The sequence below is a fragment of the Ictalurus punctatus genome, chromosome 9 (assembly GCF_001660625.3).
Source record: "Ictalurus punctatus breed USDA103 chromosome 9, Coco_2.0, whole genome shotgun sequence".
In the NCBI taxonomy this organism is placed as follows: Eukaryota; Metazoa; Chordata; class Actinopteri; order Siluriformes; family Ictaluridae; genus Ictalurus; species Ictalurus punctatus.
Window position 1 is genome coordinate 27,347,501 of NC_030424.2, and position 16,914 is coordinate 27,364,414.

The 16,914-nt window shown below is 43.0% G+C and overlaps 1 protein-coding gene across 4 annotated transcripts in view; it reads left to right on the forward strand.

The window, feature by feature from the left end:
• Positions 1-14,528, forward strand: part of bicc1a (BicC family RNA binding protein 1a) — a 51,870-nt gene extending 37,342 nt beyond the window's left edge. For 2 of the 4 annotated variants that reach the window (XM_053682685.1, XM_053682684.1), the window contains exons 9-21: positions 2,161-2,292; positions 2,632-2,863; positions 3,631-3,831; positions 4,900-5,102; positions 5,212-5,332; positions 5,602-5,755; positions 6,890-6,995; positions 7,223-7,262; positions 7,410-7,558; positions 8,559-8,733; positions 9,129-9,292; positions 10,206-10,305; positions 12,515-14,528. In XM_053682685.1, the coding sequence (XP_053538660.1) occupies positions 2,161-2,292; positions 2,632-2,863; positions 3,631-3,831; positions 4,900-5,102; positions 5,212-5,332; positions 5,602-5,755; positions 6,890-6,995; positions 7,223-7,262; positions 7,410-7,558; positions 8,559-8,733; positions 9,129-9,292; positions 10,206-10,305; positions 12,515-12,645 (1,908 nt within the window). In that variant the 3' untranslated portion in view covers positions 12,646-14,528. Of the gene's footprint in view, positions 1-2,160; positions 2,293-2,631; positions 2,864-3,630; positions 3,832-4,899; positions 5,103-5,211; positions 5,333-5,601; positions 5,756-6,889; positions 6,996-7,222; positions 7,263-7,409; positions 7,559-8,558; positions 8,734-9,128; positions 9,293-10,205; positions 10,306-12,514 lie in introns of those variants that run through there. The other 2 variants (XM_053682686.1, XR_008396996.1) reach the window with 2 other exon arrangements.
• The last annotated feature ends 2,386 nt before the right edge of the window (positions 14,529-16,914 follow it).

Consider the following 16,914-nt stretch of genomic DNA (forward strand, 5'->3'; position numbering starts at 1 on the left):
GAACAATTTCCTGTTCCTAGTCACCCAGGTGTACTAAAAGAAAAGTAAAATATCAATGGGAATATACTTCAAATATATTTTTCCTCATATGAATCCCATAGGCATGCCAATAATTGTTGCACACCTCTACTAAACAAAGCTTTTTTTCGGGGGATAAACCTGTATTGTGTTTATAATTGTTTGATATCCATGAGAGCGGAGTATTTCCGTGAATTTTTTCGAACGAAAGGTTAAACCGTAAAGACAACTTTTCACAGTCTTCATTGCTCATATTTACCAAGGGTGCCAATATTAGTGGAGGGCGCTGTATGTTATAGTGTTAATATCTTCATTATTACTCGAAAATAGTGTAAATAGTAAAAACGAAGACCTACTCTAAGCAGGGGTGGACAGACTTTTGACAGGTAGTGTATTTTTTGCTTAATATATGCTGGCTGTTTTAGAGTCTGCGCTTTTAGAGTCGTGAACGCAACAGAAACACTAAATACGTGATATTTTTGCTCCAACGTGATAAAAAAAAATAAATAATAATAATTAGTGAGGGGGATAAGATGAGCTATTTTTGTCTGCCAGTCGCCGAACAGTTTCCTTGCCAACGGATTTTATTCGAAATAATCGTAATAACCTTTCATAACCCTGACGCTAGCATGCGGAATCCGCATAACTTGTCTTTCTCCTGGTTCTCTTCTCCTTCCTCACGTGTTTTTCAAACGTTCTGCCTGTTCCTCTGCTTCCTTTATCACTCCCTCAAGCTCTTTTCCTGAGCTTGAGAAAGTCCCTCGGTGACGTCGCTGAGGTTTTTGCTCCAAGAAGCAGATGGCTTTGCCTTTGCGTCTGCCGATAATCCATGAAGCGCACACTATACTGTAGAAACACGCGGTGCTGTTGGACTCGAAGATTTAAAAAAAAAAAAAAACGGAATTCGCTTTACCTGCCGATTCATCTCGACTCTCAGAAGGTTTAAGCGGGCAAATTAGACGCCCAGATGTTTGTGGGTGTGAGAGCGAGCAGGGCCGGAATGACAGAGTATCTGTTTCCCTGCGGCGCGGCGCGGTTCTGCAACTGCTGCATATCTTCCTGCCGACCGTGCTGAACGAGACATGCGCGTGCTGTTATTTTCATGTCGAGAATAATCTCGCATGAAGGCAATCACGGGATTTCTGCCTCGTTTTGGGACGTACCGATCTGTAATCAGATCGATTGATGAGTATACCTTGGTTTTCAGAGCGCGGTCTGTACACGACGGCTAATCCCGGATTGGGTAAGAGGATAAAACGCCACGGGGCAATCTGTTCTGGGGAAAATAATCCACAACACCATGAAGTCAATTATTTTCCAAATAGCACACCCTGAAGCTTGTTTTATTCCTCTTATCTCAGTACAGGTTTTCATTTCAAATCCATTTTGTCAAAGCATGACATGCTTTTTTATCCATTTCTAGTTACTTAGTCATGTGAATTAGTTATTAATAAATGAATAGTTATTAATTAGTTAATAATGTTTTGGGGTGGTGTGTGTGTGTGTGTGTGTGTGTGTGTGTGTGTGTGTGTGTGAAACTATTTCTTTTATGTTAGTGCTTACGTCATAGCAGACGCACAGCAAACGATCCGTTGCTATAGAAACGGCACATTAGGACGAGCGCATGAATGAATATAAAGCCGGGATTTGTAGCCCGAGCTGCTGTTATAGGAAAGTGATCGGAAACTTTCGGACCGGTCGGATTCGAGAATTCGACAGCGATCGTCAGTTATGTTCTTTACACGTGCGTATTCACGTCGCTGAGACTCGGGTAATGCTGCAGCTCGAGTGTTTTTGGTTTTGCTGTAAGGTATTGGAATGCTTTGGGGGCGGGGCCTAGTGGATGGATGTAGAACGCTACGGGGTGGGCGGGGCACCTTAAGTGGTAATCAGTAAGTCCAGTTACAGATTTACAAGTCGTCAGATTGCAGTGTTGGGTGTTGTATTAACACGTGGTTACTTTTTTAAAGGACGTCGTGTCTGTTAATGGTTGAACGATTGAACACACAGACAAAGATCTAGCATGCGTTCGGCACAGAAACGGCAACATTTCCGTGGATGTGTGTCGTCATTCTGGGCTAACACCATTTTGTGTGTGTGTGTGTGTGTGTGTGTGTGTGTGTGTGTGTGTGTGTGAGACAGGGCTGCTTGCCGTTGGTTTTAATGTTCGACATTAAGGAGGAGGCTGAGATCGAGCCCCAGTGCATCGCAACTCTTATGGAGCAGCTAGACGTCTTCATCAGCATTAAACCCAAACCCAAACAACCCAGCAAGGTGACACATGACCTATGTGTGTGTGTGTGTCTGTGTGTGTCTGTGTGTGTATATATATATATATATATATATATATATATATATATATATATATATATATATATATATATATATATATATATATATATATATATATATATATATATATATATATATTAGGTTTAAATCAACATTGTTACCACTGAGTCTTAGTTAAGCCTGCTCTATAATTAATCAGAAATGCTTCTGAATATGGTAAATTTGCCCTCCATAAGCTTCTCTGACAGCTCACATTGTCTCTCTCTCTCTCTCTCTCTCTCTCTCTCTCTCTCTCTCTCTCTCTCTCTCTCTCTCTCCCAGTCTGTGATTGTGAAGAGCGTGGAGAGAAATGCGGTGAACATGTACGAGGCACGCAGGCTGCTCCAGGCTCTGGAGAGTGCGTGCGGATCCTCCCCCAGTCCCCCCGTTTCTTCTCCTTTTCCTCTCGGTACCAACAGCGTCCCTGTTAATGACCACAGCTCCTCCTCGTCACTCCTCAACCCTGTCGGACTGGATGTCTTGGCCTCAGCTGGACTGGGACTAAGCACTCTGGGTAATGTAGTCAGTTGTTGGGTAACACCGCGTCGAAGTTCAGAAGTTCCGGCAATGCCGCGTCGTATCTGTTTTTTTTATAACTGATGATTATTATTAGCTTAACGAGGTGAGAAGAGACCAGGTGGAACCTCCAGAGAGACCCTTGAAATGTACACGAAACGGTTAGCATTTCCTCCAGAGAGACACACCTCCACGACACATTTAAAGGTCCAGTCAGCGGTCGTACGGAATTAAATGACGTAAAACTCCATTTTCTAAAACGTACAGCGTCTCCGTTTACTATCCCATCTCAAACAAAACACATTTAAAGGTCCAGTCGGTGATTCATCAAAATTGGCGTACTCTCTCTCTCTCTCTCTCTCTCTCTCTCTCTCTCTCTCTCTCCACTGTCAGTCAGAGTGACACTAGCCAATTGTAGTGTTTGCTCACTGTGCTTACTTTCACACTATGAGAGAAAAGAATCGAGAGCCGCCTGGTTTTGTTTCAATGTCGTACGGTTGAATTTTGAGAACTTGCACCTTGCTCACTTCTACAGAAACTCCTCCTACTTTCTCAGGTAAAGTCGGCGCAGTGGTAGCTCCGTGATTTAAAGGTCGTAAGTTCAAATACCAGTGCTGGGCCCTTGAGCAAGGCCCTTAACCCTCAAATGCTCAGTTGTATAAATGTAAATGTAAAGTCGTGCGAATGTAAAGTGGTGCCGGACCGTGGAAAGCTAAACTGTTCAGTCGAGAAGCGCTATAAATTGATCTTGCGCTTCCTTTTCAGGCCTCTTGGGTTCCCCGGACCTTCCCGCCCATAACGGCTCGTCCGATTCTAACTCGGTTCTAAACGGGCATGGTCCTGTCCCAAATGGACCTAATGATGTAGTCGGGACACTACAGAGCAGCAACCATACACACACCCTCTCTCCGTTACAGGGGCCTTCCCTCTGGACCAACACTCACACGACATCAGCCAACACTGCAGGTAAGAGGAGCACTCCTGCATTCACCTGGCAGGAGTGAATGGGTTCACAGCTCTCGCAATGTTTATCATCAGCTGTTGTTGTTTTCCTTGGCCGACCCATTCGGTGTCTTGCTCAGTACTCCAGTGGTTTCTTTCTTTTTCAGGACATTCCGAATTGTTGTATCGGCTGTATATGCCCGGTGTTTGTTCGGTGCCTCTGATTGATTTTCCCTCTTTTCTCAGCTTTAAGGTGTCTCGCCTTTTCTCTCTGATCTGCACGTTGGTTTATCTTTTTTAACAACAAATACAGTCTTCACAGGCGAGACCTACGGCTCAATCCGAGAGTGATTTTTTTATTCGAGTGTATTTATCGGAGTATATATTTATTTACTTGAGTATATATTGAGCGTTTAAACTATCAATCTAGCAGGACACGCCTGGGTAGCAAGAAACACGTGTCAGTCGCACGTTCCAATATTTATGCTCTCCTACAAAATCGGGTGGTCTGATACAAAATGTGCCGTGTTCTATGTCCTTTAACACGTCTGCATATAAAGACCAGGAAATAAAAGCTGAAATTCCAAATGTCTTCAGTCTGCAGCACAAACAAATAAATTGGCCTTGCCGTTCCAGTAGTTTTGGACCGTACAGCATCTCGTGGCAATTTGCCAACACTGACAATTTTTATTAATTAAAGAGCGACTTGTCGTACTGTTTATCCATTTCAAGTTGCATTTAATGTTGTGGATCATCTATCAGCTATGAACAGTCGTTCTCTCACCGGCCTTTTTTTTTCCTTTTCGTATCGAAGTTTATATTCGTGCGCTCGTTCTGATACGCTGTTGTTTCAACAGAGACGTTTACGTTTTGCTATTTTATATGTAATCAATAAATATTAACATTGTATATCGTAGCGCATTGCATGGTAAGATTTCCAGGCCTAATCTGGAAAAGTAAACATCTAAACATTATAATGCAATTCGGATATGTGCGTAGAAACCTTTTAGAAAGTCTCCGCCTGTTAGTGCACCCTCTGGTGGAAATGCTAAACTACTGCGTTCTTTCTCTCTTTGTGTCGCTCTTTCTCAGGGTTCTCCTCTGTCCTGATGTTGCAGTCTGTCTCTCAGGGTTCTCTCAGCGGCCTGCTGCTGTCCGGAGTCCACGGTTACAGCCAGAATTACACACAGAGTCCCTCTCTCACACACTCGCACACTCACACGCACACTCCTTCGCCCCCACCGGGACTGGCGCCAATACACAAACCAGTGAGCACAGAGCAGCTCAAAACACATGTGAGTATCAGCCTGGGCTTACAGTTTCACTGGCTTCAGTTATTCCGTTTAGTCTGAAATGTGTGTGTGTGTGTGTGTGTGTGTGTGTGTGTGTGTGTGTGTGTTGTAGAGGCCTTCTATGTACAGAGGGATTTCATCCGTGTCACTTACTGAATCCATGCTGGAAGCACAGGAAGTTAACGGACACAGCCACTCAGAAGCTCTTTCATCCAAATCTAGCTCTGATGAAGGTAGAAATCATAAACACACACACACACACACACACACACACACACACACACACACACACACACACACACACACACAGAGTTATTAAATAAGCATAACCAAAGTGGCACTTTATTTCATTCACCAGTTTATATTCAAAACGTCTGACAGATGAGTACAGCGAGGTGGAGAGGGGATGGTGATGGGGGGAGAGAGAGAGAGAGAGAGAGAGAGAGAGAGAGAGAGACAGAACAAAGGGAAGAGATGGGTTTAATTTTGTTCCTTCTCCCAGGCTCGGACACGTTTGTCGAAGTGGGCATGCCCAGAAGCCCTTCCCACTCAGCCAATGGGAGCGAGCTGAAGCAGATGCTGGCTTCCTGCGCGGTGTCGTCAGGGAAACGGCAGACTGTCGAACTGCTCCAAGGCACCAAGAATTCACATCTCCGGTAGGACCAAAAACCCAAACGCACCACCATGTAATTATTCCTACATCATCTTCTGTAAATCCAAAACTCTCCAACAATCCATCTCCAGCAATTATGTTGGAAATAACATAATCTCCATTCATCATTCATCTTCGGTATCCACTTCATCCTGGTCAGGGGCGCGGGGGATCCGAAGCCAATCCTGGGCGAGTTGGGAATACACTCGGAATGAATGGCAGTCCATCACAGTGCTCTCACACACACACACACACCCCCACCCCCCCCCTACCTAGGGCCAGTTTAGCATAGCCAGTCCATCTATAGGCATGTTTTTGGACAGAAACCCACATGAATATGTGGTGAACATGCAAAACTCCCCACAGACAGGAGCCTGAGATCATGTGACCCTGGAGCTGTGAGATGGCGATGCTACCTGCTACTTCACCTCGATCTATCCGTCCTTCCATTTCCTATACCGTTTATCGTACACGGGGTCGCGGGGAGCCTGGAGTGTATCCCAGGGGGCTAGGGGAACGAGGCGGGGGACACAATATCACACACATTTACACACTATGGACAATTTAGACAAAACCAATCAGCCTACAGGGCGTGTCTTCGGACTGGGGGGGGGGGACCCCCGAAGCGCGGGGAGAACATGCAAACTCCACGCGCACACGGCGGGAGGAGGAGCCGAACCCCCAACCCCGGACGTGCGAGACAAACATGCTAACCACCAAGCCACCGTTGCCCTCCCACCATGCTCCAACATGCCTGTTCTCTCACCAGTCTTATCTCCAGTAGCAACAAAATCAGAAAACCTGCCCCATGTCCACGAGGTCCAAAAGCCTTCCGTTAGAGTCCTCATGGCCAGTAGGACCAAAACTAAAGGAACACCATCAGAAATCTATTGTGAGATGGTGAAGCAATTATAATGAATTATTAGTGTGTGAATAGTGAATAATTAACGATTAGTGTGTGTCTAATAATGCCACGTCACTAGTATTACATAAAGCAGAATCTGATGTTAAAGCCAGTGATTGTCTCTCATTGGTTCATGTCTCATCTTAACGGAGTTCCTGTTAATTACTGTTTTTCAACTCTGTGTGTGTGTGTGTGTGTGTGTGTGTGTGTGTGTGTGTGTGTGTGTGTGTGTAGATCTGAATGTTTATTGTCGGATTCTGAGCCTGACGCTGTAACTGATAAGAGAGCACCAGGCAGCGAGAGAGCAGCAGAGAGGAACAGACTGGCACCTCATGTACAAGTACACACACACACACACACACACACACACACACACACACACACACACACACACACACAGAGTACCAGTAACTTGTGAACCAGAGATGGTCCTGCAGGCATGCAGTTATACACACAGTGCCAACATACAAGTGTCTCTTTTAATGAGCGCATCTGATATGCAGGTGTGTGTGTGTGTGTGTGTGTGTGTGTGTGTGTGTGTGTGTGTGTGTGTGTGGTGTCTTTTAGGCCTATGACTATGAACAGAAGAAGCTACTCGCCACTAAAGGTCAGTCGAGAATCCACCAGTATGTGAACACGCGCGCACACGCTATTAGTGTCGTCTAATTCTAGTGAAATCTAATGAGAGTCTCTCTCGCTTCGTGTGTGTGTGTGTGTGTGTGTGTGTGTGTGTGTGTGTGTGTGTGTGTTTCAGCCATGCTGAAGAAGCCAGTGGTGACCGAGGTTCGGACCCCGACCAACACGTGGAGCGGGCTCGGCTTTTCCAAGTCCATGCCTGCAGAGAGCATCAAGCAACTCCGCAGAGCCAGCCATACAGTCTACAAACCCTCAGTTAACACCACGGTATTTCTACACACACGCATGCTCACACACACGTGCGCTCACACACATGCTCACAGCATACACATATTATAGCCCGAGTTGTTCCCGAAGCCGTCGGAAAGAGCAAACGAGGGGTTTTTCTGTCAAATATACGATCGAATCCAACGCACGTTTATTCTACAGAGAGCACGGAGTATTTCCACAGCGTCATGTGACGTCCATCCTTTCTCCCGGCTACACGTCTGTTCACTTCCTGTCCGCGATACCGTGCTTCATTACCTGCGTATACAAATTCACTTCTGTTTGTCCTTTGGGGAAATAAAAAAAAAAAAAAAAAGAAAAAACCCACCGGGATTCCTCTTTCTGCTGTGTAAACTGTATAAAGCTTTCAGCTCGCTCATGCTGACTGTAAGGAGTCATGATGGCATGTCGCCGATGACGCGATAAAAGAAGTACAGGATGTTATGTAGGAAGTTTGAATACATCAATCGAAATCCTCATGGAGTCGCGTAGACCAGAAAAATCTTCCTGATCTCCTTTTGTCCATTTTGTACATTTCAGTCGTTCTTTTTTATTTATTTATTTATTTATTTATTTATTTTTTCCGTACGTGCTGTGCAAATAGTTTAGGATTCACGTTTACCGATTCATCTCTTACTCAGTACGACGGAGTCCGTTAATCCGAACGTTCTCACCGGAGCACGTTTTCTTCTTAGGAGTGTATAAATCCTTCCGTACGTGAATTATTCGACCGGATTATAATGAGAACCAAGCGTAACCCGTGTTTTCTCATGCGTCCGTAGGCGAAGTCGGGCAACTGCGTATGACGAGCGTGGACGACACGCGGAGAATTTACGGACGCACGCGTACTGTGCACACGCCACGCATACCCTCTCACTAGGACCAGTTTGAAAAAATGACAGAAATAATCATTGACTATTGAAACTGTTTGCTGTGTACATGCAAACATGCAAAGACAACCCAGCTCTTATTCGTGTGTGCGTGTGTGTGCGTGTGTCAGGGCACTCCTCTCTCCGTATCATGCGCAGGCAACAGGGAGACTCAGAGTATCGACGGCGACGGTGAGAGCTGGTGCACGAGAAACGGAAGCTGTGTGAGGAACGGTAGTGGAGCAGGAGTAACACGCACGTTCCCCTCCACCATCAGCGCTCCGGAGAGGAGCAAGAGCAGGACCGGTGAGAGCTACTAGTGTGTGTTGAACAATATAGGAACCTTTTCTTTTTTTTGTTAATGCTAAAACTTTAGATTTGGACGTCATTAGCAGGAATTAGGGCCGGGCGATATATCAATATAACATGGATATCGTGATGAATGATTACCCGATACACTTTTCTGAGATATCGTTGGTATGGTGATGTTTGTTTGTTTGTTTATTTTTAAACATTTTGAATCATTACAAATGAAATGGTACTGAATGGATGCTGTTGATTTGACACGTTAGCGTGGTTAACGTGCGAGGCGAACGTGCTAACCACGTTGTGATGTATCGTGATACGAATTGCGTATCGTAGAGAATCGTATATCACGATACGACATGATATGATGTATATATTTTTGTCATTTCTCCCAGCTATGGATCAGTACCTGAGCAGCAGTAACTATATGGAGTGTATCTCGTTCATGGGTGGCAGCAAGGCGCCGTGTCTGAGCTCCTCTGTTAAAGGTACGGACCTGCCCGAGCTCTTCAGCACTCTGGGACTGGGCAAATACACCGACGTCTTCCAGCAGCAGGAGGTGAGCGCTACAAAACTCAATGCTGACTAGGCGTGGGTGTCTGTTTACATCAGGGTTGTCACGATACCATACGCATTCTTTTACGATGCTATACCAACTGAAGTACCACGCTATATCGTGTTAATTCCTAATTCGAATCTACAGCACGAAGCAAATTTACAGAAATACACAGATGTAAAGGAAGAGAGACAAACCAGATTTCCCTCTCGGTACTTTATTAATGAGAGTGAATAACCGGCTGTTGGAAAAACTCAGGAACAGTCGTACAGTTGGCGAGAAGCTCATTCAACGTGCCACATATTTGAAATCATCTCCCCAGAGAACTAAGAATGAAGATAACATAAATGAAATAAAATCCTAAAATTGGGAACGTTAGTTCGCTTTGACTCATTTTAGCATTTACACACAGCGGGTAGAGTAACGTTAGCTCACGTACTAGCAAACTGGAAATCTTTTAAAGGTTTAAAAAAGAAAATACAGTGGTATCGGTGGTATTCTGAAGCTTTAGTATCGCGATACTACCGTAGTGCCGATATACCGTGCAACCCTAGTTTACATTTTGATTATGTAGTTTTTTTTGTCCCGTACATTTTCTCCCTAACTTTGTTTGGCCAGTGTTCCAGTCAGCTTTCCCTTACTTTCAACCTCTGCATCTGCATCAAACTCGATCTGCCCTCTTCAGCATACATGAGCTCGTAGAGGCCCATGATTGGCTGGTGCCTCTGTGATTGACAGGGGAGAGAGAGAGTATGCCCCTCCCACCCAGAGAGTACAATCAGTTTTGCTGTCACGATTCAAACTCGCCATGTCTGGACAATCAGGTGTATGCTTTTCTGTTGCGGCACTCTGGAGCATTTTAATGACTGTTAACTCTGTGTGTGTGTGTGTGTGTGTGCGTGTGTGTGTGCGTTAGATTGACCTGCAGACGTTTGTCACGCTGACTGATCCAGACCTGAAGGAATTGGGAATCACGACGTTTGGAGCACGTAGGAAAATGCTGCTGGCTATCTCGGGTAAGAAATCGGTGTATAATGGTAATAATGTTAATCTGGCCCTATTTAAGTTCCTGGGCTATAGTTTTAGGAACGTTTTTAGGAAAAGTTTCAGTGAAAGTAGGTTCTGGAAGTTCCTCAAAATGTTCCGGAGCCCTGTTGGAAACTTGTTTATTTTGAAGCGCAAAGGCCGTATGGAATTAAACACATTCCGTATCCGTAAGGCCTATGATGAGATTCACTGTAAGTAGTAAACAGTGATTCTACAAGGGTTCCAGAACCTTCCCAGAAGTTCCCGGAACTTCCTCAAAAAGTTCAGGAACCCATGTGGAAACAAAAAGGATGGAATTAATTCCATCACATTCACTCGAAACCTTTTGACCTTCACTGTATACAGTGAACAATTTTTTTTTCCACAAACTTTCTCAAAAGGTTCCGTAACCCCCATGGAAATTTGTTTGCAGTGAAGATCATCAAAGGCCTGTTGGAATTCAATACATTCCATCAAGCCTTTGATCTTCACTGTAAACAGTAAACAGTTTTTCCACAGAGGTTCTGGAGCTTCCATAAAAGCATCTGGAAATTTCTCCAAAGGTTCCAGTGAAGATCAAAGGCCTGTGGAATGATGCACACAGCGTCCAGCCTTTGTTCTTCATTTTAAACAGTAAACAGCGTTTCTACAAGAGTTCTGAAACGACCTCGGAGGATTTCAGAACTTCCTCAAAATATTCCAGAACCCCTGTGGAAACTTGTGCACAGTAGATATCAAATGGAATCAAACACATTGTCTCAAACCTTTGATCGTCACTGTAAACAGTAAACAATGTTTCTACAAAACTTCTGGAACTTTCACAAAAGATTTTTTTTTTTTTTTTTTTTTAACCCTTGTGGAAATTTGTTTACAGTGAAGACCAAAGGCCTGTTGGAATCCAAAGCATTCCATCTTCCCTGTAAACCGTAAACAATGTTTCCACGAGAGTTCCGGAAACATCTTCAGATGGATCTGGAACCCTTGTGGAAACATTGTTTAGTTTGAAGATCAAAGGCCTGGTGGACTTAAATACATTCTGTCAGGCCTTTGATCTTCACCGTAAACAATAAACAGTGATTCTACAAGGGTTCCGAAACGTTCTCAAAAGATTCCATAACCCTTGTGGAAATTTGTTTACGGTGAAGATCAAAGGACTGGTGGGAGTAAACACATTCCGTCAAGGCTTTGACCTTCACTGTAAAGAGTACACAATGTTTTCACAAAGCTTCTGGAACTTTTGGAAAGCCCTTGTGGAAACATGTGAAGATCAAAGTTCTTGTGGTATTAAATGCATTCTGTCATGACTTTGATCTTCACAGTAAGCAGTAAATAATGTTTTCATGTCTTCAGGTTTCAGAGCCCTTGTGGAAGCATTCAGTACGTTTATGTGGACAACAATAATCCGATATGAACCCGATTAAGACGATACTCGGATTAGGAAACTAGCATGTAAACAGATTACTGATGACCTTAATCTGATTAAAGTCATACTCGAAGTAAACCCAAACGGAATTAAGACGTGTGGAGTATTCCTGTTTTAGTCGCATTATGGACGTGCGTTACAGACACATACACACCTTAATCACGCTATTAACGTCGCGTGGGAGTTTTCACCGCATTGTGCGACAGGACACGTACACACACGGCAGCGCTCACCCGTTTGACGGCAAACAAGAGAGCACGGCTGCATCCCAAACCGCGTACTTACCTACTATATAGTAGGATAAATACATGTATCTCAGCTACTATATAGACGGTAAGTACGCGGTTTGGGACGCAGCCCACGGCTTCAAGCAGTCGTTTATTTGCACGTACAGCACGACAAATAATTAACCGCACTCGAAGCTTTCGTAAAATAAAAAATAAAAACACACAAAACTGTATACGGTTCCATAACGGAGACCAACTGTATGTCGATACGTGAAATTCTGGAGGGAACGTCGGACGGCGTGGCGTGGGGACGTAATGACGTGTGACGTTAATCCATCTCTGTTCTACAACACGTAAAACAGGAACATGAAAGGAATATTCTAAAAGCCACTCATGTAAACACCGTAATCAGAATATCGTCTTATTCAGAATAAGGTCCATAATTAGATTACCGCTGTCCATGTAAACGTAGTGATTGCGTACTGTTTAGAGTGAAGCTCAAAGACCTTGCAGGTTTTAAACACGTTCCATCTCTTCTCTTCCGGACAGAACTGAATAAGAGCCGACGGGAGCTTTTCGAGCCTTCGAACGTACGCACATCGTTCCTGGAGGGTGGAGTGAACAGCCGTCTCGCGCGACACTTCCACGCCGACGTGGCCAGCGTGAGCGGGCGCTGGTGACGGGGCAAAAAGCACGGCAATAAAATCTACTAATACCTCTGTGGTACTAGTTGACGGTACCTCTACATGGACTACACACCTTCCCCTTTCTAATGTGGAGATTCTGATCACTTGGAGCAAATCCTTTTCATTCTATTCAAGCAGGCTGGGTAATGTGGAAAGCCATAAGGGCCAATAAGATCCGATTTTTAGCCAAAATTGCCGCAAGTGCCAAAAAGCAAACCGTTGACTGTCCTCAGAGGTAGGTCGGGGATGACGGGAGAAGGGGAGGGTTGGCTGCTAGTTTGTTGTTCAGAGTTAAACGTGTGTTAAATCGTAAACTGACGCAGTGTTATTACCTGTAACGGTACTAGTTTATTGTTAAGAAGCAGGCACACATGGGCGCATTAACTTTGGTACTCCTGCCTCTTCTGGCACATTGAAGTATCAGTATTAAGCACTTTAAGATAGCTTTTACATGCGTGTGTGTGTGTGTGTGTGTGTGTGTGTGTGTGCGCGTCTGTGTGTGTTGCATGTCAATCCAGTGCCAAAGCACTTACCGACCGTCAAAGTTCAAAGGTCAAAGTTCAAGCTTGAGGCCTTGTTGATTATATTGGTACATATTGGTGTTATTCATTGGTGTTGTTATAAGGCTGCACTTACTCTAGTGTATATTTAATTTTTTAATTTTTTTTTTTTACTATAAACATTTTCAATTTATATATTTACTTTTCCTTAAGAAGCATTAGTTTACATTTTTTATCGTCTCATATTGTACTCATGAGTTCATTTGTGGATAACCTTGTCAGTTTTATTTGTTTTGTTTTGTTTTTTTTTTCCTCATCATGCCTCCAGATTTTCAAGGTAAAAAAGCAATTCATGGCGATTGATATCCATGATGGAATTCATCATTCATTTATTTTTATTTTTTCCCCCATTCCGTATTCTCGCGATCGTTTATTTAATCGGGACACATTCTGTAAATCTGACTAGCAATTCAGTCTTAAGAATTCACTCAGGGCTTTCGTTACAGGACCCGAAAATCAGCTTGATTAACTCCTGAGTCTGTGTTTTCATTTACGGACACTATTTCAGGATTATCCTACAATCTAGACTACAAAAAAAAAAAAAAACATCTAATTTTCACTTTTATGAACTTTAATTCAACCTCAAATGTAATGACCCAGCTGAGATGCGTGTTTTGTTTTGCACTAAAGCTATGAGGCTCATACAGGTAATATCAGACCGACATAGACGTCTCTCCCACCGACAGGCTTTAGGCTCAACAGTATCATCGATTTAATCTATACAGACGAATTTACACCTCTGTATGAACATCATCATCATCGATTGTATAACTTAAGAACTTTCCAGTACAACTGAATGCTCCCCTATCTTCTTCGCTGTAGCACTTGCGCTGTACTAGCACACCGTGCGTTGGGAACTTGAACAGAGTTCAGATCTCGGTGTCGTCGCGTATGAATTGAAGCGAAACTCTAATGGGGGGGGTTTAAGTTGCCAAAGCTGGCCGCCTTTTCCACAACATTAATGCTTTAGGCTACACAGTGAATTGAAGTTTATAGATTACAGGAAGTCCCACTGTGTCCTAAACCTCTATAACATCATACCGGGATAGTTTTTGAAGAACTGGATGGGGTTTGAGGCTGATGGTAAAGATCGGTAGAAAGTTTTTATTAGCTACGTTAGCCTCCTAGTGCTGGTGCAACCGCAACACCGAAAAAGGCAAGCATGTCATGACTGCTCGGAATTTTACATTTGTTTTGTTTTTGTTTTTTTCCAGAGTTCCCCTTAGACCTGTGGCACATTTCCTATTGTTTTGGATCTTATATATAAACATGTTCAGATATATATAAACATGTTCAGAGATATATATCTGAACATGTTTATATATATATATATATATATATATATATATATATATATATATATATATATATATATATATATATATATATATAACATGGTAAATAAAATGATAAAATCATTCATGAATGAAGTGGTATGTAGTAAACATAATGGTCAAATGTATTTGTCGTAAATTAATAGGAGGCTGTGTTTTTGTTTGTTTTTTTCCCTTTTAATTATGTTCATGGCTGGTCATCCATTATTTTATTTTATTTTTTCCATTTCTCTTCTCTTTTTTTTTAATTTTTATTCATGTTGTTGTTGTTGTTGTTGTTCTTATTTTTTTTACTTGTAATATTTCACTATTTTTAGTAAGTTGACCTCTGTGTGTTGTATTTTGTTTTGTTTTGTTTTGTTTTTTTTTTACGAAAGAATTGAGGATAGTAACCTAAAGCCTTATAGCCTCGGGATTATAACGTGTATGCCCCCCCCCCCCCCCCCCCCCCCCCCCCCCGGTCCCCGTCCCCGTCCCCGTGAGATGTGTTTCTTAAACATTGTCCGTAAATGCATTCAGAAGCCATGTTGAAAGTATATATGCTAGCTTGTTCTCGTGACAGTTCTGATTGTATCAACAGGTTTTTTTTTATTATTATTATTTTATTTTACACATCTGGTTTTAGGTCAAACTTTACAGATGTTGCACATGAGGTACCCGAAGTTTTCTAAGCAGCTCATTAGCATGTCTTTATTTTATTATTTTTGAATTTTTTTGCAGTATTTTTAAGCTTATGTTGTTATGGGTTCGTATTAAATATTCCGATAATGCGCGTGAGCTACAAAGAGCCGAACCGGGATATGCAGAAAGCAGTAATAATTTACAGGAAGTGCTTTTCTGAACAGCTGTTATAAGACAAGATAAGAGAACATTTATTAATCCCGCACTGGGGAAATCCCCCCGTATATCTTTTTGATTATTTTCTGACTCGTGCTAGCTCGGGTCGAGTTTGTTTTCCGAATCTTCGCTAGCAGTTTCAGGTGCATTTCCGGTGTGTTTTATATGAAGGAACAGCGATTCTGTTATTTCTCTTCTCCCAAAATGAAGGGTTAATCTGCTGGGCTGGGAATGTTTTAAGGAACGTACGGTTTCAGCGATATTCCTAAAGTGTTAAAGCGATATTCCTATCGTCTTTTCTTCCAAAACAAAGCGTTCTAGTTGATGGAGTTGTTGGTCTGTTTGTTTCGGAGACGGTCCGAAGACTCGTACAGGGAGAATGTTTCACTATTTGCAAGAATCACACCAAAGTAAACAGTCTGGTTCACTTAACAACGGGAGCACAGATCATGTTTCTACCTACAGATAGGGCATATTAAACATGTAGCAATAACGATCTATCGTATCTGTGGCCTGTGCTGCAGACTGATCACTTCCTGTGCCATGTGACAAAGAGACACAATAATGGTCATGATGTTCAAAAAGAAGTTCGATTGTGGTTTGGTTATGAGAATAAAAAATAAACATGCAAGCAAAGTTTTCTGAATGAATGAATGTCTGAATATTTATGACTTTATCACAAAACCTGAAAACCCTGAACATTAATACTGGTAAGTTTCCGTAGTTTTCCTTTCCTTATTTATTTATTTATTTATTTATTTATTTTCTAGATAGAATATCTAGATACCTATCTTTAGGTATTAATTGTTTATTCATTTATTTTTGAAATTATACACTCATGTCAAATCCGATGACTGCAACACGCTCCACAAGAGTTGGGACAGTCGATTGTTTACCGCTGTGTAATATCACCTTTTCTTTTTGGAACAGTGAAGACACCAGTTGGTCAAGTTTAGCAAGCGGAATTTTTTCCCCCATTCATCCATTGTGCATTTCTTCAGCTGCGGATCTGTACGGGGTCTTCGTTGCCTTATTTTACGCTTCATAATGCGCCGCACGTTCTCGATCGGAGACGGGTCAGGACTGCAGGCCGGCCGTGCTCGCACCCGCGCGCTCTGCTTACGCAACCATGCTCTCGTAATCCTGTCCTGGTCTGGATGGTAGCGCATGTTGCTCCGAGATGTGTACATGTCTTTCTGCATTAACGGGGCACTCACAGATGTGTAAGTTACCCATGCCATGTGCACTGACACGCCCACATACCATGACAGACGCTGGTTTTTGGACCTGATGTTGATAACCGCTTGGGTGGTCCTTTTCCTCTTTACCCCGGAGAACACGACGGTTGTTTTGTCCAAAAACTATTTGAAATGTCGACTCGCCGGACAATGAAACACGATTCCACTGTGTTACTGCTCATCTCAGAGGAGACCGAGCCCAGAGAAGTCGGCCGCTCTTCTGGACAGTGTTGATGTGTGGCTTCTGCTTTGCGTAGTAAAGCCTTAACTTGCATCTGTGGATGCAGCGGCGAA